The sequence below is a fragment of the Thermobia domestica genome, chromosome 11 (genome assembly GCF_964235325.1).
Source record: "Thermobia domestica chromosome 11, izTheDome1.hap1.1, whole genome shotgun sequence".
In the NCBI taxonomy this organism is placed as follows: Eukaryota; Metazoa; Arthropoda; class Insecta; order Zygentoma; family Lepismatidae; genus Thermobia; species Thermobia domestica.
In genome coordinates, this window is record NC_137464.1 from 17,713,663 (window position 1) to 17,739,654 (window position 25,992).

General features: G+C 34.5%; 1 protein-coding gene across 3 annotated transcripts in view; it reads right to left on the reverse strand.

Annotated features, from left to right (window-relative positions):
• Positions 1-25,992, reverse strand: part of ERR (estrogen-related receptor) — a 217,040-nt gene that overhangs the window by 13,814 nt on the left and 177,234 nt on the right. For all 3 annotated transcript variants that reach the window (XM_081730137.1, XM_081730138.1, XM_081730136.1), the window contains 5 exons: positions 24,762-24,888; positions 18,426-18,647; positions 12,736-12,897; positions 9,992-10,173; positions 6,266-6,438 (listed from right to left, as the gene is read on the reverse strand). In XM_081730137.1, the coding sequence (XP_081586263.1) occupies positions 6,266-6,438; positions 9,992-10,173; positions 12,736-12,897; positions 18,426-18,647; positions 24,762-24,888 (866 nt within the window). The remainder of the gene's footprint in view (positions 1-6,265; positions 6,439-9,991; positions 10,174-12,735; positions 12,898-18,425; positions 18,648-24,761; positions 24,889-25,992) is intronic.

The following is a 25,992-nucleotide window of genomic DNA, read 5'->3' on the forward strand; positions in this document are numbered from 1 at the left end:
GTTATGTGAATGTAAGTATTTTTGTAGTTCTATGTTAATACAAGCACATTGCAACAAATAGTGTTATGTAAGTTATGTAAAATCCAAAATGCTGACATAACGCTCAATTTTAAGAACTGGTTAAGTAAGATTTCTTCCGAGAAATCTCATACACACGTGTATGATTTTAATCCAAATTTTGGGAGCCACGTGCTGTAATGCAAGCATCTTTGTTATATAAATACCTCAGTCTATTTTGTCAGAATTAGTTAGAGTGGAAGTACAGTTAAAGTTGAAAAACAAACGTTGAAGTTGAAGTCAACGTCAAAGTAACAGTTTAAGTAACAATGTTGTTAATAACAATCTTCAGTACATCGCCAGTTAGTTATTGATAATCATGTACTCATAAAAAATATTCACATAAATTGTTAGTAGTAGTAAATACTTTAAAAACTGCTGTATTTTGCTTAGTGGAACTTCTTAAACTTGGTTGTCATCATCATCTGCATTTCAAGTATAATCCAGTTTACCTTTCGTCTTTTACATTTAAAAATTGTCATACACTTTGACTTACATATCTAACATTTCGCTACACGAACATACACTTTTACACATTAATTATAATACAAAATACATGTTAACTACTACTCTAATGGTATCTCTCATTTATACATACAGTTCTGTTTTGCCGACTCAAAACAGTGGTAGAAAATCCACAAAAGTATCTCAAAGCACATCATAGGTGCGTTTATCAAACCTTAGGAAAATAGGTAATTTAAAATGTACCTTAAGCTAATAAAAACAATCTAGGTTTACCCAAAGTGCTCTATTCATAATAAGGCTACATTCCAAACTCAAAAGAATACCAACCCAGGTTGACATTATTATTATTATTACGTCTTCTATTTTAAATCTTAATGCAGGCTGAGATCTAAATTGTCTGTTGTTTGTTTTTGAATTTAGTTCTCATACTAACGCCAATAGTGTGAAAAATTGTATTGTAATGTACGTCCCGTAATTATGTATACATGCTATGAGTTACTTTATTGTAGTTCAAACATACTATGGCTCTGACTCCAGAGCACTCTCCATTTTGTAACTCACCTATTTATGGAAGGCAATAAGCAATCAAGTGTTAACAGTTGTTTAATGAAATGTCACTTTAACTGTGTCGAATCTCGTTCTAAAATGGATAGTAATTCTTTTCAACTCTGAATTTTTATGTGACTCTTGCTGGAGATGGAATTTCTGAAGCTAAAAGATCACAGGATACAAATATTATATCTTTGCATAAGGAAAAAATAGTAATATTCTAGGTGGGTTATCTGTTGAAGATCTTTTCAAAAACTTTGCTGGTAGTAAATTGAATGATTTTAAGAGTTTTTTTTTTTTTTTTTAATGAACCTGAAATTCTGAAAGAAGAAATTGCTTAATTAAAATCTCAGAATAAAGAAAATAAGGATTTACTTATTAAAAAAAAAAAAAAATGTAAAGGTTTAAAGCAAAAACTAGAATGTTTGTTTTAGTGAAATCAATTTAAGATATTGCATATGACAAAGACAAAGAGCAGTGGGTCAAGTTCAAACAAAAAGAGAACAGAAAATCAAAAATTAAGAGAGGTAGGTAACAAAAGAAATCCTAGTATGAGTTCAAATGTACATTCATGTCCAAAATGATTGTCGCATATCTATAACTGTTTTCTTGTAAGAATATAATTTGATAATGATTTTGCAGGGTACTTTTAACACTGATACTATGTGTATAATCGGGAAATATATATTTGTGGTAAATTTCATAGGAAAAGAGTTATAAATACGAAAATTAGAATGAATAAAACAAAATGTTGCTAAATGGACACGAAAGTTTTATTTTCGTTTTATTGTTCTTATTTACTGCTCTTTTGACATGAAATTTTCCACATGCATGTCTTCGCCGATTATACAGATATTAAAATTATACGAAATATCGGCCGAATTCCTTATCAAATTATACTCCTACAACAACATATTTATAGACATGCGACAATAATTTTGGACATGAGTGTACATAAAGCTAACATAAACTGGTTTCAGGTTGTGGTATAGCAAAGATTGATTTAGCAGGAAAAGAGATCTTTTTGTAATAGGATTTGATTCTACTGTTAAAGAAAGTGATATAAAGAATATTGTGAATAAAAGAAAAGAGATTATAAAAACTAAATATGATACTTATGCGTCCTTTCATGTTGGAGATTTGATACAGATTTTGGAATCATCAATGACCCTTCGATCTGGCATAATGGTATGCTAAATGGTTCTTATTATGGGAGACTTTTAACAACTAATGCTGAAAAACAGGTTAACAATGAGAATAATAATAACTAGTCTGTAATGAGGATGCATAATTAGTATCAAAATATTCCAGGCTCGAGAAGCAAAAGTAATATATTTTATACTGCTGTTGCTGTTTGTTCATTTGATATAGATGTAACAGAACTACAGTGATAATCAACATTCCTATGATTATTTACTGTACCTCAAGAATATGAATGTTTTCGCTCTCAAAAATTATTTTTCTATGCAGTGTAGTCGTGGAGGTGTATTTTACTTGCTGTCAAAACAAATATAAGTTGTCACCAGAGATACGATTTAAAAATTGAGACTGAATGTAGAAAGATTGAAATTGATATAGTAAATGGAAAGAATTTACTGATTGGATGTCGTTACTTTGACCCAATGTATTCTGTTATAAATTTCATAGGTTATTGAAATTTTATTGCTTTTAAAGTGAATTTTCTGAACTATGACAGTGATTATTGGTGATCTTAGCAATCCACAGTTGACTGAACTAATAGAAACTTTTCTGTACATAAATTATTATTCAAAATCCAAAGCAAGGATTTTTATTCAACTTAAATGTGGAATATACGCTCTCAAATCTCAATCTCATTTTACACAACACATTAAACTTTAAACCTAGTAAAAATGTTCTGCCCATAATCTCTCCTGATCAATGTCATGATCTCATTGCTATATCTGTTAAAATGTCCATCTAGAGTACAAGAGATATTGAGAGATTAATGTTTGTTATAGGTATGCTAATACTTCTTTATAGAGAGAAACTCAAAGCGGCATGGACTAACATTTTCCTGAATAAAGACATATTGTCGTGGATGCAATTAACAATAATATTTCGATAGCCGTTAAAACACATTCTAAGTATCGTAGATGGTATTCTCGCACTCTAATTAGGTTACTTAACAAAAAACTCATAAGAAATATAAAAGAACTCAATTGGCACATGATTATGATGCTTTTTCCAGATGTCATCTAAATAGCAATCTCTTTTTAAAATATTATATTAGGATTAAAATAATATATATATATATATATATATATATATATATATATATATATATATATATATATATATATATTAGAGATAGTAAAAAATCCGGAAACCGGAGATTTTATTTTCCGAAACCGGATTTTTTACTTTCCGGATTTCGGAGCAATCTGGATCTTGAATAAAATCCGGATTTTGGATTGGAATAGTTTTCGTTACTTTTTTTTTTTTTACCTCGTCTATGTGAGTTAGAAGGATGCGATGTTATATATATATATATATAGGGTGTTTCAAAACAACACCAACAACATTTGGGAGGTGATTCCTGACACCAAAATAAGACGAAAAGTATAGACCAACCTGGATGCAGAAATGCTTCCTTTCGGAGTTACAGATTGCCGAAAACATGAAAAAATGAACTTTAAAGGTCCATAGCTCCAAAACTATGAGACCTACCGTAGTCGGGTCAAGACTTTACTTAGGAACTAATATGTGCTCTATCCAAAAATACATGTTTCAGAATCCTAAGGTACTCACACAACAATTTTTGTACAGGCAGTTTGGTTACGGGCATATAATCTGAAGTACTCACTAACTACCTCTATAAAAATTGTTGCGGAACTACTGCAGGATTCTGAAGCATGTATTTTTGGACAGAGCACATATTAGTGCCTTAATAAAGTCTCGACCCGACTACGGTACGTCCAATAGTTTTGGAGATATGGACCCTTAAAGTACATTTTTTCACGTTTTCGGCAGCCTATAACTCCGAAAGGAAGCATTTATGCACCCAGGTTGATCTATACATTTTGTCTTATCTTGGTATCAGAAATCACCTCGAGCTCCTTCGTGGCTAAGCGGTTAGCGTACGCGCCTTCGGCGTGGGAAACCCGGGTTCGATTCCCGGCGGGAACTCATGTGGTTCGGATTCCACGTTAATCAGTAGGTCCACGTCTCATATAGCCTCGCTGCTGAACGGGACGTTAAATCCAAAATCAACTCAACTCAACTCAGAAATCACCTCCCAAGCGTTGTCGGTGTTGTTTTGAAACACCATATATATATATATATATATATATATATATATATATATATATATATATATATACAGTATGGCGCTAAATTCGTTGTACAAAAGCAGAGGAGTGATTCCTGGGAGTAAAACAAACAAAAAAGTTCTAATAAACAGGGCGAAAACCCCATCGTTTACGTGTTATAGGCTGCCGAAAACATGAAAAAATGAATTCTAAAGGTTTATAGCTCCAAAACTATGGGACCTACTGTAGTCGGGTCAAAACTTCACTTAGGAACTAGTATGTGCTCTATCCAAAAATACACGTTTTAGAATCCTAAGGTACTCACGCAACAATTTTTATGCAGGTAGTTGGAGAGTACTTTGTATCACAGACCCGTAGTCAAACTCCCTCTATAAAAATTGTTGTGGAAGCACCTCAGGATTCTGAAATACGCATTTTTGGATGGGGCACATACTAGTTCCTAAGTGAAGTCTTGACCCGACCAAGGTAGGTCTCATAGTTTTGGAGCAATGAACCTTTAAAATTCATTTTTTCATGTTTTCGGCAGCCTATAACACGTAAACGATGGGGTTTTCGCCCTATGTTTATTGGAAATTTTTTGTTTGTTTTACTCCCAGGAATCACTCCTCTGCTTTTGTACAACGAATTTAGCGCCATACTGTATATATATATATATATATATATATATATATATATATATATATATATATATATATATATATATATATATATATATACAAATTAATATGCGTTTGAGGTTAGTGTAGCATGGTATACATACCAAATCACTGAATGTTCTTAGAATAAATGGTGGTGTAGCAAGAGAAACATGGCGGGGCTAGTAATTGCTATGCACACAGGAATGCAGATATATATATAACCCCACCATGGCCGGTTCCAAACTTGTGCTCAGAAAGGGAGAGGAACCCCTTCCTCGTTCCCTGGTTCACACACACTGTGATGTCCGGGATTATCTGAAGGGGGGACATCGGATTAGGGAATTAACGTAGAAACATGTTATTGCCTTGTATGTCCTGTTGCCACTTTGGTACTTCCCATATTGTATTTACCAGACAAGTCAGAACAACAACCCCCCGGCGGAGGTGAGGCTTCGGCTATCCTTCGAAATGGACGACTAACTCGTGCCCCTGGGTCCGGGAGAAAAGACTATGTGATACCCCAACATGTATGAAAGAGGTGTAGTTTGTGTGCCCAGTAGGGAGGGAAAGGATAATGCAGTCACAGCCATCAAAGACCGTTTTCGTGGTGCTCTTGGGTCCGGAATGGGATACTTAGTATCCTAACGAACATTCGTACCTTAGAGGAAGAGACGTACCCAAACAAGCCTTCGTCCTACGTTTTTTTTTTTTTTTTTTTTTTTTTTTTTTTTTTTTTTTTTTTTTTACTGGATGCAAGATCTACGATCCTACTCAGCCATTGGGGCTGAAAATGTACAGTGTATTTAGACATCATATCACTTCTTACTAGTTGCAGTTCTTGCATTGTCTTTACACGATTACAAGACTACTTAACTTTGAAACTAAGTCGCCTAAAATTGAAAGAAAATGTTTCACATCCTTATCTTGGAGGATAATGAGTAAGTTAGGTGTTCTTTTGGTTGCTCACGAGAAATGTAAGGATTGTAATAAACAGAAAGTGGAGTAATATACAAGAATATTGATAAAGCTTCCAAAATAGATGGTCGGTCTTTCCACAATCCTCTGGCTAAAGACTATTTTACCTAATTTGCATTTCATAAGCATAAAGAGATATTTACATACTAATTTAACCTAGGGTTTAGTATGAGAGAAGGCCTAGTGCCATTTAAAAATTTCGTAAAAACAAATTGAGTACGATATATAGTTTTTTATACTAATAGACCATTAATCTCTAAATGTATTAAGAAGTTATAACTTTTTGCTTACCTGATAACTGCTACACAGTCTGAAAGTGCTGATATGATGCTATCTCGAAGCTTTTTAAGAGACGAATACTCATCCACCTTCGCATCAGAATTAGCTAACACTAAAGCTTTTAGGATGTAGTACTCTTCTTTCGCAATAGACAACCTCTCCATTCTTTCAACTATTTGTATGCACTGCAATACAGAACGTACAAGTTTATTTACAGTTGTTCTTTGAATTTAACGGAATTTAACAACGCAAATAATATTAATATAAATCTCCTGACGTTCTCTTATTTAATATAATACAAACCCAACACACACTCTCTACCTCTGCACTGAAATTAACAATGTTGTAATAGACAGATCTCCAAAATTTAATAACGCGCGAAAGACTTTTTAAAAGCCTACAATGAAACAAAAGCTCAAAGAAGTAGCTTACATTGCGTATTAAATTTTATTTTTTACAACAAGACAGCGGTAGGATGGATACAATAAATAACATAATACAATCACTGACGTGACAGTCTTTCGCGGACCTGAGCCTGCTCAAACGCTATCTGTTAGCGACCAGCGAACTACGTCCAGGCTAATGACAAACACGTGATAAGCGCGTTGCGTCTCTCTGTCTCTAACAGGCGTATCAAGAGCTTTCTGGAACTAGTGGCCGTTATGTCTTTTATTTTCGTGGCTCACCAGTTCGACTCACGATACTAAGTGGATGTTGATATTTGGGTGCACCGCCTAGGAATCAAACCCGGGAGCATGGACGTGAGTCCAACGCTCTAACCTACCAACGCTTTAACCAAGCGAAGTAGCTCAAGTGGTAGAGCGTTGGCTTCGCATTCGGGAGGTCGCGGGTTCGAATCCCGCTGCCGACTATCCTGACTGGTGTTTTCCAGGGTTTTCCTCAGTTCTACCAGGCAAATGCCGGGATGGTACCTACTAAACAGGCCCTGGCCGACACCTTCCCAAATCCTTTCCATTGTTGTTGTTGTTGTTAGATATCCAGTATAAAATGGCCTCTTAGCTGTGTCTGGTGGTTGTTAAATAAATAAATAAAATATTAACCAGCTAAGCCCTCTACCAGAATACTACGGAGCCCCCTTACATACAATAAATACAGTGCGTAATCTATAAACAAGCTATTGAACTTTCCAGAGTTTCGAGGTTCCTTATCGAGTGTATAATATCCATACCATCCTTCATTGTTTGGCGCACGCTGCACTAATATTAGAGCCATATTACAGTAGAAAGAAAAACTGCTGCTACGCTATTTGTTAGACTATTTCAAGAAAACGCATCACTAATATCCTGCCAACAAATTTCCTTCCCATACTCGACTTTACTACTGCTGCCTTCAATTAATTCTTAAAGTCCCTTAAAGTCTGTCTATTAACAATGAAAATACAGACCTCATTCCAACACACTCATGTAAAACACACAACGAAAATTAAATTAACGTCTGGAATGTCAATTCTTTCAGCCATTAAATTTAAGAGGAAAAACAAAATTTTAACTGAAACGTAAACACCTAATCATATTCAATTTTTTGTAAAGTTGTAATGTGTTTGGAACAGTTGAAACCAATTGAGAAATTAATTCAGTACGTCGTCTTAACATTATGAATTAAAATAAGAAAAGAAACAAAATCTGACGAATGGTTGCATAAATTCTAGTTTTATATTTTGCAATGAAATACTTGAACCCAGCTTAAACGAAGTTAGCACTACACTGTCATCACGAAATTTGAATACTTTTAATGAACAGAAATTTCACACGAAATGATACAAGTACTTCAATTACAACACAGAGAAAGAAATCAACTATGTTAAATATAGGTATACATTCTGCGAACAGAGAAACAAAAACAAGACTTGCTTCAACATTTGACTATCAATGACATTTTTGTTTTATATGGCTAATAACAGATATTTATACAATAACCGTGGTAATTTTTATGTTCCTTTATTCATTGCTGTCTTTTCCAAGTAAAATGGATTTTGTATCAATAAATCAAAATAGGTATCGTTTGAGACGACAACAGAAACCTGTAATATATTATTTCAAACTACAATGATATGCTTGTGTAGTTCTTTTTTTTTTTTTTTTCATGTTGTTGCCAAACTTCGAATTTAATCGACTTAGAAAAAATAAACCGTTCAACAATTTACCTGCAGGAATATTTTTAAATGCATAGACATTATTGAAAGGAAGAAAGAAAAAAAAAAAGAAAAAATGAATTTTAATGGAGATTTATTAGCCACTGCCACCACTTTCTTTAAAAGATATGATCATACTATACTAAGGTGACCAGATTCTGACAAGCGAAAAGTAGAACATAAATATAATAATATACAATAGTTTACTGCGTCGGCAGTACGTATGTCCTTATTTCACTTAACGTTAACCTAAAGTTAATTATTCATTTTCGTTACAAAGAAAAGCACTGAACAAAAGTATTGAAGGAATTCAACACAACTCTAAATATTTTGATGAATGACAGTGATTTTTTTTTTTTTTTTTTTTAATGAACGTACAGTGAAACTTCGTGCAAGGCTAAAGATTTTTTAAAATCGATTTTCGGAGCGTGGGATTATTTTAAGGAATGAGGGAAAATTTAGATCGGCACGAGGAAATGTCTACTTATCATTGTCGTAACTTAAGTAGAAATCTTTCCTACCATACCAATATCTCAACAAGCTTTTCTCAATAAAAACAACGTATTGCAAAACAATAGTTTGTTGATTGTTCTGTTTTCCTAATCCTTCGAGGAGTGTTATAAAACAGCGGTTCATCATTCAGGAAAATAAAGAATAAAACATTAAAATATTGCAAATGAGTTACTGTAACTCAGGACATTTCGCTGGACATTTTAAAAAAGAAGGACATTTCTCAATTTTCTAGGCGTCTTCGCAACACGCAGGACTGCTCTTTAAAAAACAGTATTGTACTGTGAAAATCAGTACGTCTAGTCACCTTACACTATATATCACTTCAAATATTAACAGAATCGAACTTTATTTGAATGCCTTATGGAGCTTTATTGGTATCTCGGACAGCCCTTATCGCAAAAATTATAAATAAATAAATAAAAAAAAACATGTGAAATGAATCTCCTTTGAGACTGGCAAAAGTAACCATTCTGGACAAAGGATTAGATTTAACTATGGGAAGTTCGTCATAATATAAGGACAAAGAAAGTAAATTTAAAAAAATGAAATTTAAGACTAGGTTAGTGCCACACTTATCTTAAATGTTCTGCCTAGCGAAGATTATCAATCAAAATTATTCTGGAAATGGTACAAGACTTACTGCAGTCAACAGAGGGACGAAAACAAACGAAACAGTAGGATTTTACTCGTATTACATCAAAATTCTTCTATGTGTAATTTGGGAATCATTCCACAAATAGAACAAACTATATTCAAGAAATTAGTTTGAAAATATAAAATCCGTAAGGTGCATAACGTTACTGGAAAGGTACTTTTGAAAATTTATTGTGAAATATGGAATTCAGTCTCAACAAAGAAATATGGAATTCATTCTCCAAGTTCTCAACATACTTATAAGTGTAGTGTTTTAAGCTTCTACGAGCTCTAGTGCTTATTTTATAACTCTACGATATTAATATACTATGATTTCCGTTGACGTTTGTGATATGAAAGTCAATGGGAAACATAGTGGTATAATGTATATGTGATATGCACTAATTCTGTGTATTTAATTAGGATTATAGACTACTTACGTGTTGATACAACTCAATGGCCCCACAATCTCTCGCTTGCTTCTCATCCAACGTGAAATCCGAAGCGAACCTTAATTTTCCTGTTGATGGCAGTGATCGATACGTAAGAGTCAGAGTAAGAATTTCCGCCCAGGTTGTCTGTAGAAGTCGCATTTGGTCATTCAAAGAAAGCTCGGTGAATCCTGGAACAAATTACTATCATTACTGCTGTTATCTTACTACAATTGAAAGGAAAAAAAGAAACAAACTGTCGCACACGTAGCATTTTCTTTTTTCCGACTGTTCGTCTGCTAGAGTTGTGAATAAAACTTGTGTAAAACGCATGGGATCAATAAGGTAGATGCTTCAAGTTAAAATAACACAAAAAGAGTGTTTGCCGCTGTTATTTATTCTTTCCTTCATTCATATGGAATTAAGCACAATAGAAAGTTGAGACGTTGCGCTACAGTTTAATATGGTGAGCTGGAATAAATCCCAGGTTCCCCGCATAGGAGGAAGGAATACTAACCAATTCACTCCTTTAAAATTCCAGGGGGGGGGGGAACGGTGCTTAAGTGATAGAGAACTTACTCTCAGTGCGAGGAATCCCTGGTTCGATCCCAGGAGATATGAATTAGTCGTAGACAACAGCATGTCCGTAGGTTTTCTAGGGATTCTCGCGCTTCCTCCCATATTCTCATTCCACCAATTCTTCACAATCATTTACTTTCATTAACGATTCGTTCTCTTTGATCTGAAGGCTATAACCGTGGAATGTACAACTAAAAAAACTTCATTTAATTTCATTTCTTCACAATTCCAAACATGATATGACTCTTGTATTTGTTGATTCTAAGTGAAACCGATTTATGTTGGTATAGCTGTCCTGCTGTATATTGTCCCTCTTATCTCTATCTATGTAAGTATCTTACATCTGAGACTTGTCATCTGATTAAAAAAGAAGAAAGAGAAAAGAAACATGTTTGCTTCCACGCATCATTTCCTTTAGTTCTTGTTCGGAATGCAGTTATTCACACCCTGACGTTGTATCTATTCTGGAAAGCTATGCAATGGGGAAGCATCTATTCTAAAGCAACTTATAATATGTTAAAAAGAAATTGTTCGATACAAACTTGACAACATTGCGTTACAACCTTTTGTTTGCAGGTGTTGACAGAAAATGGGGTAGGGTACAAAAGAAAAAATGGTGGGTTTTGGGTTAAAAAAAAAAATACATGCTACCTGCAATAAACACTCCTGTCAGTCAGTGACAAGCGATGAAAGATGATTAGAGATAAACTGTTCTGCAGGAGTCCAACTTTTTCTTTTACACAATTTACGAAGCAAGAATAGTGCTCGTTTGCATCTACATAACTCTCTGTATAACTTATATAGCGAAATTAATCAGATAGTCAATTTGGTTTATTCTGTATATTTAAATAGAAATAAATATTATGTGGAATAGTTTTCTCTCAATAAACTGAGTTTTATATTTTGTTTCGTAGCATTTCTAACCAAAAAAGAGGCATTAATTGCGATAGAAAGAACTACTACAATTTCTGAACACGGGTACCGTCTTCATATTCTGTTCATGCGGTTATTAAGAGTAATTTTTTTTCTTAGTCCTAGAAAAGTTATTTTACATTTCCAGCTCTTTTAAAGAATGTACTTTCCATAATACTGTCACGGACTACGGTAAACTCATTTATTAAACTTTTGTCCGTGACAGTACTTTTAGTTCATTACTCTTCAAACCGACTTATAAAAATAGAGAAAGAAAACTTTGTATATTGAAAACTCATTTTATGATTAACTGAAGAATTCTTTATCTGTGAAATTGCCTTGTAATTCTGTCTATGGATTTGTTTCCACGTATCGAAGTCAACTACCTTAAATAAGTCATCGTGTAAGTCCATGCATTGACAAACATGATGAACGTATAGTCCTGTAGGTACACACGTACCTATTATTTCATCACGAGTTCAGTAAGTGCATGACCTCGGCATTAGTTGACGAAGAAAACGACTTGAATTCCCTAAGCCGCGGCACTGCGACGCTAGACTACAGAAAGAAGAGGACTCCGTATCCAACAGTGGATCCCTGAACATTACAGTTACACTGAAATGTAAGATCTACAGGAATTCTATTATACTAACATCAATATGTCAAAGGTACGTACTCATTTCATGTTTGTCAAACAATAGCTAGTCATGATACCAAGCTATGACTACGATATCTCTTGCGTATGCTGCTTTATATGTTAATCATAGCCAATTCACAGCATAACCTCAATATATTGTAATATTTTAATATTCTTAAAGATTGAATTTAGAAACACGAAAAGTACAGAGAGAATCTCGAGTAAGAGGAAAAAGACGATTATGTATTCTTTTTGATAAAAATCCTTTGAATTATAATAATAAATTTATTGTCGAAAACTAAGCATGCATTGTTTACATTTTCTATTGATTGACGGAAGATTTTTTTCTTTTTTCCTTAAAATAATGAACTGAGGAAACTACATTCTATTGTCTTACATGTAACATCTTATATTTCCTAATACCCCATCTTTCACGCTTTGAAGTCAAATTAGCAATTACTTTGCCCCCAGAGATTACAATTCTTTCAGACTTGATATTGCGTCCTTAACAGAAAAACACTAAATAAATAGTATTAAAAAGAAAGAAAAAGAAGCATTAAAATTATAATAATCGAAATAAACTCAAAGTTTAGCATATAGTAGATGTATATGAATAAGAAATAACCTGGAATTTGCTTGGCCCATCCAATGATTCCTACAAGCTCCCTGTCGTAGAGATCACTGAGAGTATTCACAATCTGATAATCAGGATCTCCTACATTGGAGTCTGGCAAGGCAAGAAGCATCTCTGGCTCACAGCTAGATAGCACTTCCAGCATCTTGTTCTCTACAATATACAACATTTCATATACTACATACTATGTGGATTACATAAAACAAAAAGTCTAAGCAATTGCAAGCAGTAGAAATAACTTAAACCACTTTAACATAGATATGAACAGTCTTGCCTTGTGCCCTGATGTAGCTGAACTTCAATTAAGCACTTTCATATATATTTTATTACATGGATATTACGCAAAGACTGGAAGAAGTTTCGAAATGTGGGTGTGGAGAAGAATGGAGAGAATTAACTGGGTCGAGCGGAAAACGAATGAAATGGCGGGGGAGAAAAGAAATATTCTAAATATTATTAAGAAGAGGAAGATGAACTGTTTGGGACATTGGCTAAGAAGGAAGTGTAACATGAGAGAAGTTTTAGAGGGTATGGTGGGAGGAAAGACAGGGAGAGGGCGAAGAAGACCACAATTAATGGACGATATCAAATCAGAAAAATCGTACGTGAAGACGAAGAGGTTAGCGGAAGACCGTGGAGCATGGAAGCTTCTCAATTGTAGCAAGTGACCTGCCAATAATGGCAGAATATCTATGTTGATGATGATGAGTAGCATAAAAGTGAATCAGCTATCAGAAAATTCATTTCAATTTCTACTCACAGGAAGAACAATAAATTAAAACAGAAATACGCCTATAAACTGTGAATCGCACTATTTTTCTAAGAGCTCTAGTTCGTTAGGTTTTGAGAAGTGAAGTTGTATATTTATTTGGTTATTATTTCAGAAAGGTTCCACAGGTAAGGAGGAGAAACCTCCTCACACGTATCCAGTTTAGCACTTAAATATCATCGACAAGATGTCAGCGCGAGAAAATTTTAAACTGCAGTTCAACTAAATCGTAATACAACGCAAGACTGTTCACGTTTGTTACTCGTTATGAGTTTTACATCTATCACCAACTTAAACTTCAATTATTTTATCATGCTACAGCATAACAATACTTGTGAAAATACAGTATTTCTGTAAATAAATAAAGAAATGTCTTTGAGTCCCTTTTTAACAGGACCAAAGGGCTTAAATTGAACTTAGATAAGGGCACCCTGGATCACAGATAGAGCAATATAATCAACATCTCAAGCAAACATTAAAATTAATGGACAAAGTTTATTTATATTTTATTACATTATTTATATTTTTGTTACAGATCGTTTCCAGTTTCCATAACTTCACCATTAAGAAGATCAACAATTTTAGTAAGCACCCTAAATAGGACCTCAACAGATACTTTCTAGGATATTATTTTTCCTTAGAAGGGAAATCTTTCATTAGCATTGACGTAAGCCACCCACACTACAGTCAGTGCATGTTATTCGCAATATTTAAATAAAAGTGTAACTAAATTGTCTGTTTTTAATGAAACTAGGAACAATTCAGTACATTTCATACTACTTGGCACCAGAGTTGTGCAACCCTAACTATAATGTTATTATTATTTTTTTTTTATTACTTCCTAAAAGATAAAATCTACTTATTACCAAATATAGCTTAGATATTAACCTACCAGATTCAAAATTATTTATGGACTAGCTTTTACATACAACACCGTCTTTATATAAATGAATTATCCCCTATACAATTACATTGCTTTAGCTTCCGCTTAAAGGAGCAGTTCGAGTTAAAAACAAGTTTGGTGCAATAGAAAGAGAAACAAAAAATAAGAGATCCGTATTTTTTTATAGCTTGATAGGCCGTCTCGTTCAGCTTCTACAGGCATTTGTTTTTGATGAATCGTAAATGGTGACGTCATGGGTGGGATACGCGAGAAACTCAATGTGAGTCAGCAACCAGTCCCTTGTACGCAGTTGATAAACCTTTAATAGTGCATTGGATGTAATAGACTGTGTTTTGGTTGTTAGCAGTCTTGCTCTGTTGAATTCTTGAGGGAAGTTTTTGTTAGTTGTTTTTCCTATAGCATTAGTATAAAAAAGAGTAGAGAGAGAGCAGTAATTACGTTTGTTGTGCGAAACAGTGTTTCTTCCAGACATGTTTTTAGGGTGGCACTGTCTCCCGGAGCTCTCAGAGATTTCCCCGGAGGAGACCAAAATAATACGTCTATAATGTAATAAATATAATAGTACTGTGTAAAAATAATGTGCCTCTCCGAATACTAAGTGTCTCTTCCCCCCTCCCCCCGGATTTTTTCCCTGAAAGAAACACTAGTGCGAAGTAGAAAACACGTGTTAGTACAGCGCGTGCTGTGTCTGTGAAGTGAAGTAGAAATGCCTAACACCTGCTGTGTTTTCGGTTGTAATTCTTGTGCAATTGAAGCTGAGGACGTAAAGTATCTTTTCTTACGTTTCTAAGTCGTGAGAAATCACCAGATTGATATAAATTATGGCCCAAGAAAATCAATAGGAAAAAAAATGTACCAAATAAAATCACTCGTGTTCCAAACATCTTGAAGAGCCTGCCTTCGAGAAGTCAAGTTTACTGAAAGAAAAGTTAATGCCAGTGGCGGATCTAGGCTGGGGCCGGGGGCCTAGGCCCCCAGTTTTTGAGTGACAAAATTGATTTAAGTTATTATTTAGATATTTTTGAAAGTTTTTAGTAAACATGATATACATATCATAGTCTGGGTTCTGACTCCCCCCCTGAGTTTTTACCGTCTAGATCCACTTCTGGCTAATGCCAGGGGAATTATTTACACGCAAACTGAGAAAGAATGCTGTTCCAAGTATATTATTGAAAGGTTTAAAATCCGAGCCATTGAACAAGCACCGATCTATGTCCAGTTACCAACGTACAAATATCGTACTTGATGGTTGTAGTCAAGACGAGGCATTAGAGGGTAATAGAGACGATGTCACTCATGATTCTGAAGATACTGCTTTAGAAATAAGCTATACAATGTGAATTAGGGAGTGAAATATACCGGCTTGTAGAAGGAATCAGTGACGATGACTGTTCCTCAAGACATTGATCCATCGTTTAATTTCTCTGTATCATGTGACAATGATGATGAAACAGGTGATGAGAGTTGTTCCGCGGACAGCTATGAGAATAAAAGAAATATAACCGGTGAAGTGTTTTTCGTATTCTGGCAAACTTTACAGATGTTACTTCATTTTTGCCTCATATGTTACGCTCCTGTACATACCTTGAAGCACAAAATTATAGGGTCAGCGTTAAAAATTGCAACAAAACGTGAAAATGAACATACATATGTTTGGGAATCGGAAGAATGATTAAAGAGAAGGTACTTAGGTGTTGCAGCAACCTCGTCCGCCATCTATTTACATATTGGTTTCGATTTTTTTTTTAACGCTGAACTCATGCTTTATAGGATACGTTTTATAATATTATAAAAACGTTTGTACAGTCCACCATCAAATATCATTTTCTACATGTAGATAATATTTGTAAGTCTTTGCAATCAGTTCTGGAAAAAGAAAACGCACTTAGAACGTGCCACCGCACCTCTCACAAACGAAATGCTTGGCACTGTGTAGTATGTAAGCCTGCTCTCGCTCCTTGCCCACCTATGACGTCATCACAAAATCTTTCTTCCTCTGTTACTCGCTAACGACTGAACGTATCGCGATCAAACAAACACCATTCCTTTTAGAATTTTCAACTCTACAAATGGAAATAAATTGTAAAAAATGCATTTCTAAGTCGAACTGCTCCTTTAAGTATCATCTTGATCCTCATCTTTTATTTCCTTAACATACTCTAAGGATTCAAGTAGAAGTTATACACATTACTTTTATTCGCAAGAATGGTCGGAGTTTTTCACGGTCAGCATTATATATGTACACATATTCAACGAACTTAGAAAGTTCGTTACTGAATTCTCTCATTCTCTCTCTCTATATATATATACCCAAAAGAAACCGGACTTTCGTTCTAAAAAAATAATTTATTACATTTTTTACAAAATTCTTTCAGTCTCTTTCAAAGTACTCTCCATTAAATGCGATTCATTTCTCCCATCTTCTTTCCCACTGTTTGAAACACATCTGGAACTCTGGAACTTTTATATCGTCCAATGCGCTCTGCGAAGTTCTTTTTACAGCCTCTACACCATCAAAACATTTTCCTTTTAGATTTTGTTTAATTCTCGGAAAATGTCATCATGTTTGTCAAAAAGTTTGGATCACTTTCAATCTGATTTTTCAAGTCCTGGCTCAAACTCAGACGAATGATTTGATCCTGCGAGAAACAAACTTAGCGGCAACATGTCTCATTTGCAAAACCTCACGCTGGCACGAGCTCCAACTCAGTCCTGCCTGTTTAGAAATATCATGAAACGACGATCCTCGCTGATTTTGGGGCAGATTTTTCGATGTTTTCGTCGTTTCGAAATGATGAAGAGTACCCAGAACGAGCATGATCTTCAACACTCATCTCACCACACTTAAAGCGCCCAAACCACTCAAAAAATTGTGTGCGGTTCATAGTATCCTTCTTGAAAGCCTGTTGAAGCATTTGGCAAGTTTTCGTTTCCAATTTTCCAAGTAGGAAGCAAACACACTTCTTGTTCCTTTGAATATGCCATAACGATTTCGCAGGCGGCAAACGAGAACAGTTGAGAAAAACAATAATACGATCAAACGTAAACCTCCTACGCAGACGCCGCTTGGCCAACTGATCTGGGAAGGTCTCTACTAGACCCACCTAGCAGGAGGACTCTCTACTACGCCCAGGGACGGCAGCGCTCTTTCAATCCGGTTTCTTTTGGGTTCCCCATCGTGTATATATATATATAAAGTTATAGAGAGATCATATTGATGTTGATCAATACGTAAAAGAATGGTGAATATTTTGGTACCGAATAGTAACGGTCGCCACTGTTCAACTGGCAACTGGTTTGGCCAGTGGTTACCAGTTAATATTGGTACCAAAATGTTTACTATCCTCTTAGGTATTGATTAACACCAATATCTCTCTTTGACTTGCCGTTCCCGAGATATTGACCAAAAGAGTTCGATTTCGGGAGATTTAAGAAGTCATATCTCGGGAACCGCAAGTCATAGAGAGATGATTTTTGCGAATTTTTGCGGGAAACAGAAGATGTAGATAAAAAAAATTTTCTTTTACATATATAAACAATCACTGTTATCTTTCCCGCTCCATTCTTTTTAAGTTCGTTCTGGCAATGCTCTTGGGGCATTCTGAACTGTTCATTCTTACATATCTAAAAGAATACTATACCACTATACCTATGATGATATAAATTTCTCTATACGCTACAGCCCCGTTCAACCGGTGCCGATGGTGCTTCGGTTAAACCGGAATAAAGGTAATCGATATACAGTACTGTACATCTGCATACAAATCTCAACTGGCAGGTGTCTTTAGACCTTTGCAGTACCATACAGTATGCGTGCTAAAAATAGACGGAGATGGGTGAGTATAGCCAATGCATGCATCGTAACAATGAACTTACAACTTACTCTTTGATAAGTAATTGTTAGACCAAAACAAATACCGTACTCATTGTTGGTATTCCGATTTTCAGTTAATGCGGTTAAGCGGGACTGTAGTGTACTATATATATATATATATATATGTTGATTACCTTCAAGAGAGGTTTTTGTAGGAAGAAGTGACTGAATCTGGTACGGCACATCAGGATTCCGGCGATACTTTTGTCTTCCTCCTCGTACTCGGTCCAGCCTCACTCCTTCTTTGAGCATTCCCATCCGTAGACACTTTTGAAACCTACACGCTTGACACGCCTTTCGCCGCCTCTTATTTATTTCACAGTCATTCGACGCGGGACACGTGTATTCTATATTTCCTAAAACAAAGAATGTAATATTAGCAAGGTTACCAATTATTACGGTAGGAAGATTTAGTTATCACATGCTTAATATAATCACAGACACAAAAAACATAATGGTTCAATGGTAAGTGCTCCCCTCAGTTCAGAAATCCCTGGTTGGCCATCTTATGAAATATCGTGTCCATGAGAGATTGTTTAATCGAGATCCTTACCATTGCACCATTTTTTCTCGAGATCCTTACCATTGCACCATTTTTTCACTATCATTCATTTTCTCTTATTATGTGCTTCTTTAGCACCCACGGCATAACTGTAGAATTTCTTAAAACTATACTTACGCAAAATGCCTAAATTAAAATTAAACTGTGAACGTTTTGAAAAAAAAGAAGAAGAAGAAAAAGAAAAAAAGAAAAAGTCATGCCACCCTCAGCAAAAATCCTTCCAGAAAACTGATATTGCTTGTAGCAGTATATCTCATTGATTACCTTCCTCTGTATATCATAACTCATACAATTTCTATAGTTTTTCGATAAAATTTCCCTTGCACAGTCAGCGAGAAAAGTTCTTTCCATTTGATGAAATTAGTTTCGTAAATAACTTCAGAATGGAAGGACAATTTGAGTACAGTTTTCAGTAAATTAAAAAGAATGTAATATTCTGTACATTCCAGCCTTGAAACTCGGTGTTACATTCCACCGTTATTCCCAAAATAAATTTTGCCAAACAAAAAGAACTTTTGTATTCCTCTTTCTATACACTACCTGCCGATTAATAAATAACAAGAATTGCTTTAGAGTCTTATTAGTTTTATCTGTGTTTCCTTTACTTCTGAAGCTAATGCACACACATTTTAAATTTATAGGTTAAAAGATACCTACGTTTTCTACTTTAGGTACAGTTTAAGTTTTGTCAGTTGTCTTTGATTTTTGCTAATGAAATGAAATAAAACATAGGTGGAACCAGTGAATATCCGAAGCAATGTTTCATTAATTATTAATCGCCAGATTTATATGATACCGATTAGTACACAGAAAGAAACGTGTATATAGGTACAAGGGAAATTTCGTTGAAAGATTACAAGAATTAAATGAGTTATAATATACAGAGTAAAGTAATCAATAGAATGTAATGCTACGAGAAAGGTTAGTTTTCTGGAAAGATTTGTGACGAAAATGGCACGAAATTTTTGCCGAAACGTTCAAAATTGAATTATAATTACTGTGTTTTGGGGTAAGTAGAGTTTTAATTAATACTGAATATGTATTTCATTAAATCAAGTAGTCATAACCATACGATGTTAAATATTTCATTTAATTTTAATTTCAAGTACAAGGGTGTAACGAAAGGGAAGATCCCCAAGTCAGAATCACAGTGATCAGTTCCCAGACTAAAGTTGGCACACTCTCTTATCTTCTCCTATCAAGTTCTCTGTTGTTGCCTCAGCCAACGAATGAAACAGTTAAGTGGGCTCTTGTAATTTTACGAAACTTTTTTTTATTATTATTAATTTATTCACTAAGTTTCATACAGCACAAGGACATTTGGCTGAAACACAACAATGTAAAAAAAAAAAAAAAAAAAAAAAAAGTACACTCATGTCCAAAATCATTGTTGCATGTCTATAAATATGTTTTTGTACGAATAAAATTTGATAACGAATTCGCCCGGTACTTCTTATAATATTAGTACGTGTATAATCGGCAAAGACACGTATGTGACAAATTTCATGTCAAAAGAGCAGTAAATAAGAACAATAAAACGATAATAGAATTTTCTTGTTCATTCAGCAACATTTCATTTTACTCATTATAATTTTCGTATTTACAATTCTTTTCCTATGAAATTTACCACAAATATACATTTCCCGATTATACACATGATATCAGTATTAAAAGTACCCTGCAAAATCATTATTAAATAATATTCTTATAAGAAGATAATTATAGATATGCGACAATAATTTTGGACATGAATGTACATCTCTTAAATTACAATATTCTCTTTAGTTAAATTCTAAAGTTTCGTTCAGAAGTAAAAATGTCAAAACCTACTGAAACTGTATTGTAATCATGTACTAGTATGAAATACAAGTAGCGCTTAATAATTGATAACCTAGGTGTCTCGAACGTTACCAAATTAAAAGAGCGAGTTCGTCGTGGAGGAACACTAAAGTTAATCAGCGATAGCAAGAATTCAGAATCTATTTCACCACTGATAATCTTATATAGGTAAATTAAATCAGCAGCACGGCGTCATCTGTCAGGGGTACATAAGTTCATTAAAGACATTAGTTCCTGTCTCGAGTGATCATGTAACTCTGGAATTCTAAATCTAACAATGGTCACAAAAAAAGTTTATTTTTGTCAAACTGTTAAAAGTTTATTTATGTCCAACTGTTCAGGTTTCGAGTGATGTGTCTACGTCTAATTTTTTTGTGTTTTTGAGTCGGGAATAGTGGAAACTGATCATACAGAAAATTAAGTGGTAGTTTACTTAGATATAAACTCATAATAATAATTAAAACACACACACACAAATGTAATGTTATTTCACACGTTTACAAACATGTATCTCGTGTAACAACAGACATTACATGCTATATGCGACTGGCAGAAAGATGTGTAAAATTAACTTCAACTAAAATTATGCATTAAATTAAAAATTTTAACCTCTGTTTGTTCAAGCATCATTCAAATTCGAACCAATATCGCAGAGTGTTTCGGATCTAACATTCACTTGAGCTGCGTTATATTATGCTACTACAACTACCTCTCGAAATTCAAACACGGATATAATCGATATCAAATTGCCAACCCAAAATTAAATTGTACATTATATACATAAAGTACACCATATATTTCTGATTTATATAAAGTTCAATGTTCCAGTACGCTATTGTTCAAACTTACAAACAAGTTTATACTATGTTTTACAATATACCCTACGTAAATAGTTGACTAAATATAATCGAAATCAAGATATTAAAATTTCTTAGTGGGGACATAAAATAAACGTCGTCTTAAAATTATTTTTTAATAGAATATAAAAAACTCTGAAGAGCTCTGATACGTCGTGCGATTATGTACCGCCAGAACGAAACATTTATAACGAGTAACAAACAAGGGAGGGTCACGAAGTGGCTCCTTTGAGATCCGAACGAGACAATTGCGTTTGCATTTGATATGTTATGACTAGACGAATCCCAAAGTTATACGTGCCACCGGGCGGAATATCGTGAGTTACAACATATTTTGTAATGTAAAAGGTACAAAGCTGGCAGAGTATTTTTAACCGTGTAATTTGTTCTGAAACGGTTGGGTAACTGGAAAGTTCGGCGAACACGTATCCTATCATTTTCAACGGCACACTTTTTGGGATAAAAAGTTTGCCCCAGGGTCCCAAACGGGGTGGAACTCAAAATTTTCAAATGGTAAAAGGGGTTAAGTAGCACATCGTTTGAAAGCTGTTGCAAAATGAAAGAAAATGAAGCAATTCTCGACTCTCTATGATAATCCTGTGCAAAATGGCGGTAGGTCAAAGTGTAAACTCAAACTTAATTGAAAGTCTGTGGTCACGGTTCTCTCGATGACCACACAACTCTAACTTCCTGTTCATACTGATAAACAAAAGTTGAATACCTTCGGATATTTTTCTAATTTTATCATACGTAGTTCATACATAAAGGACTTGCTGCACCAGTCAGGTTGGGGACTCTATTGTAACGTATTCGTGATGGTTACATATGTATTCCATTCGTCGGTTTGATCGCAATATTTCAAGAATTCCAAATATACAAAAAAACGTTCATGTACAAGATTGGCAAGCAGTACCAAACCACGTGTAAATCATTTCAGTACATCGAGCTGCGTCAAACTTTGTTGGTTTGGTCACAATATTCCAAGAAATAGCTTATTTATATACAAACGCATTTTCCACGCTGGCAGCTATATTGGATTAAAGATGATACTCTTTGATATTTTGTGGGTATCTACTATTGACCATAATCGTAAATACTACATTTCGCTTCTCCAACACCAGTGGCTTGAGCTGGACATGCGTTCGATACATAGTGCGGTATTTTGAATTCAAGATGTCGCGTTTTTGGACATTTCGCATCTTTTCGTCACCTACTGATCAACATTCATGCCAAATTTGATTTTCCTAGCGTCAGCAGTTTGGTATGCCTATCCTTTCGACATAGATTTTAAGCGGCCATCTTGGATTCAAGGCCATAGTTTTCAATTAAGCTTTTGTTTACATTTTGACGTGCCGCTATTTTGCACAGGGTTGTCGTAGATAGTCGAGACTTGTTCCGTCTTCTTTCATTTAACAACAGCTTTCAAACGATGCGCTACTTAACCCCTTGCTATCTGAAACTTTTGAGTTGGACCACCTGGGACCCTGGGACAAGACGCTTTAACTTAAATTGTTGTACTTTGAAAATAAATGCCACACGTCCTTTTCTGTTTTCACATTTGTATCACCGTTTCCGATTTATAGGGGTGATCATGGACTTTTCAATTAATTTTTGGTTTACATTTTGACCCGCCGCCATTTTGCACAGAGTTGTCGTAGAAAGTCAAGATTTGCTCATCTTCTTTCATTTAACAACAGTTTTCAAAAGATGGGCCACTTAACCCCTTTACCATTAGAAACTTTTGAGTTGGACCTCATCTGGGACCCTGCGGGGGACCCTGAGGCAAACCTTTTTTTTTTTTTTTTTTTTTTTTTTGAAAAATATGCACCTGAAAATAATGGAATACCTGTTCACCGAGTTTCCCATTTACCCAACCATTTCCGAACAAATGACTCGGTTCAAACTATTTTGCTTGGAATTTTTTGTACCTTTTACATTACAAAATACGTTGTAACTCACGATATTCCGCCCGGTGACACGTATAACTTTGGGATCCGTCTAGTTATAACCTATCAAATGCAAACACAACTGTATTGTTCGGATCTCAACGGAGCCAGTTAGTGATCCTCCCTTGTAAGAATAAACAGCTCAGTGTGTTGAATTAAGAGAGGAGAAAAAGAAAGAAAAAAATAAGCTATTAAAATTCTACAAGAGAGACGGTGGAAAGGAGAGAACTCAATTAGAAAAAAGAAAAGGGGATATCGTAATATCGTAATATACCGTTTCACGAAAACAAATTGATACAAATATATGTGTTTGTTTATTCAAAACAATGAACAAGCACACTTAAGGATTTGACTTTTAAGTCTAGTTTCACTGTCTGTAAATTCTGACTGCATTCAAATATTTAAAAACAAAACAAAACAAAACAAAAAATAAAAAACTGAAACTCGCATGCATTAATATGATAGGAGAAATTATCAACCAACGAAATTCGCCCAGGAGCGTCGCCACAAGGAGTAGGAAAAATTTTTAAATAGTAAACAAGGTCCGAAATTTCAGAAATCGATCTGTACATCTTTCATTTCGGAAAGTCGGCAGAAACGTTGAAGTTGAATCAAAATGTATGTCTCGCAAAAAATTTCAAATGATACATTACCCGACTCTCTCCGTTATTTAAAACTTTTTTGAGTTTTTCCAGCTATCCCTTCTGGTGACACTCCTGGCTGAATATGGTTAGCTCAAAATATCAGGCCCTAAAATACATGGAATATAGTTTTAAGAGATTTTTAAAATATTAAATGTTTTAGAGGAAAAAAGAATCGACCCTGATAAATGAGACTTCCCAGTTATACTGTATTAACATTTTTCGAATATCTGGAAAATTAATTCTCAAATTGGAGAGGGGGAAAACTTCTATTTATTGTAGAATTAGTGCAAAGTAGTATTTTACTAAGATCTATTAGAGCTCATCTATAGTTACAAAACTAGAATACTCGTTTTCGATTGCCATTACTGTAGGTTCACGTCCTACTGAAAGGACAACGCTTCGCTTATGGCTCCGAGTTGTTCCTATCCTACTTTAGTCGAGATTCTGTCAACCTGGGTATTGCAAAAAGACATAATCGCAAAAACACACAGAAAACTACGCCTTTGAATATCAAAAAATAAATTAAGACCGATAAATCAAGAAAAAACTAAACCGACTACCTCTTTAACTTTTCCTACAAAATAAAATATATTTTTATTTTACTCAATGGGACTGTTCTTACCCTGAATTGTTCTCTTAAAGAATGCTTTACAAGCTTCACACGATGCTACTCCATAATGGAAACCAGAAGCAACATCACCACAAACTAAGCATAATCTCCGCGGCGACTCCTCCTCCTTCATGCTCTCCTAAAAGAAAACAAAATAAAACACATTAGGAAACATGTTTCAGTCCCAAAATATACATAGGTTGTCCAAACAGATATAGTCCAGCTGTCAGAATTTCCCTACGTGGAAAAAAAAATATTTATCCATCAAGCATCTTTACCGGATTAACATTTAATATATCTATCAAACATCTTTAACTAAAATTAAAATTTAATCTATCCATCAAGCATCTTTACCGGAAACTACAATTTAATCTATCTATTAAGCATCTTTACTGGATTAACATTAATATACCCATCAAGCATCTTTAGCGGAATTTTCCCATCAAGCATCTTTACCGGAAACTAAAATTTAATCTATCTATCAAGCATCCCTAACTGAAATTAAAATTTAATCTCCACATCAAGCATCTTTACCGGGATCTTTCCATCAAGCACCTTTACCGGAAACTAAAATTTAATTTATCTATGAAGCATTTTTAACGGAAATTAAAATTTAATATATCCATCAAGCATCCTTACCGGAAGTTAGAATGTTATCTATCTATCAATATATTTACCAGAAATTAAAAGTTAACCTATCTATCAAGCATCTTTATTGGATATTAACATTTAATCTAACTACCAATATCTTTGCCGGAAATTAAAATTAAATACCTATCGACAACTTTACCGGAAATTTGAAATTGTACTTACGCATCCTTAAAATTTTATCTCTCTATCAAACATCGTTACAAAAAATTACTTCTTGTTTCATAAAGATGCTTCAAGTGTTAAAAACCATATAATACATGTCTGTTGTAAACATTTTCTTTAACTATTGGTGAGAGGTAACGCTGAAATTCTGGAAGCTGTTATTTAATACATGAATTGAACAGGTTTTGCTAAAAATATTCTGTCGGGAGAGAGGCCCCGTAGGAGTCTTCTGTATCTATTAAACTTCACAAGTAAATATTTTCATAGGACGAGAAGTGTTCGTAATACGTTCAAGATCTATCATAATGATCACGTCTGAAGCACTGCCCCCAACTCTTCTTCAACAAACAATACAACACCAACAAATGTTAAATTCAGAATCGATAAAGAGGTCATCTGGTACACAAGATGGTAGCTTTTTCATCATTGT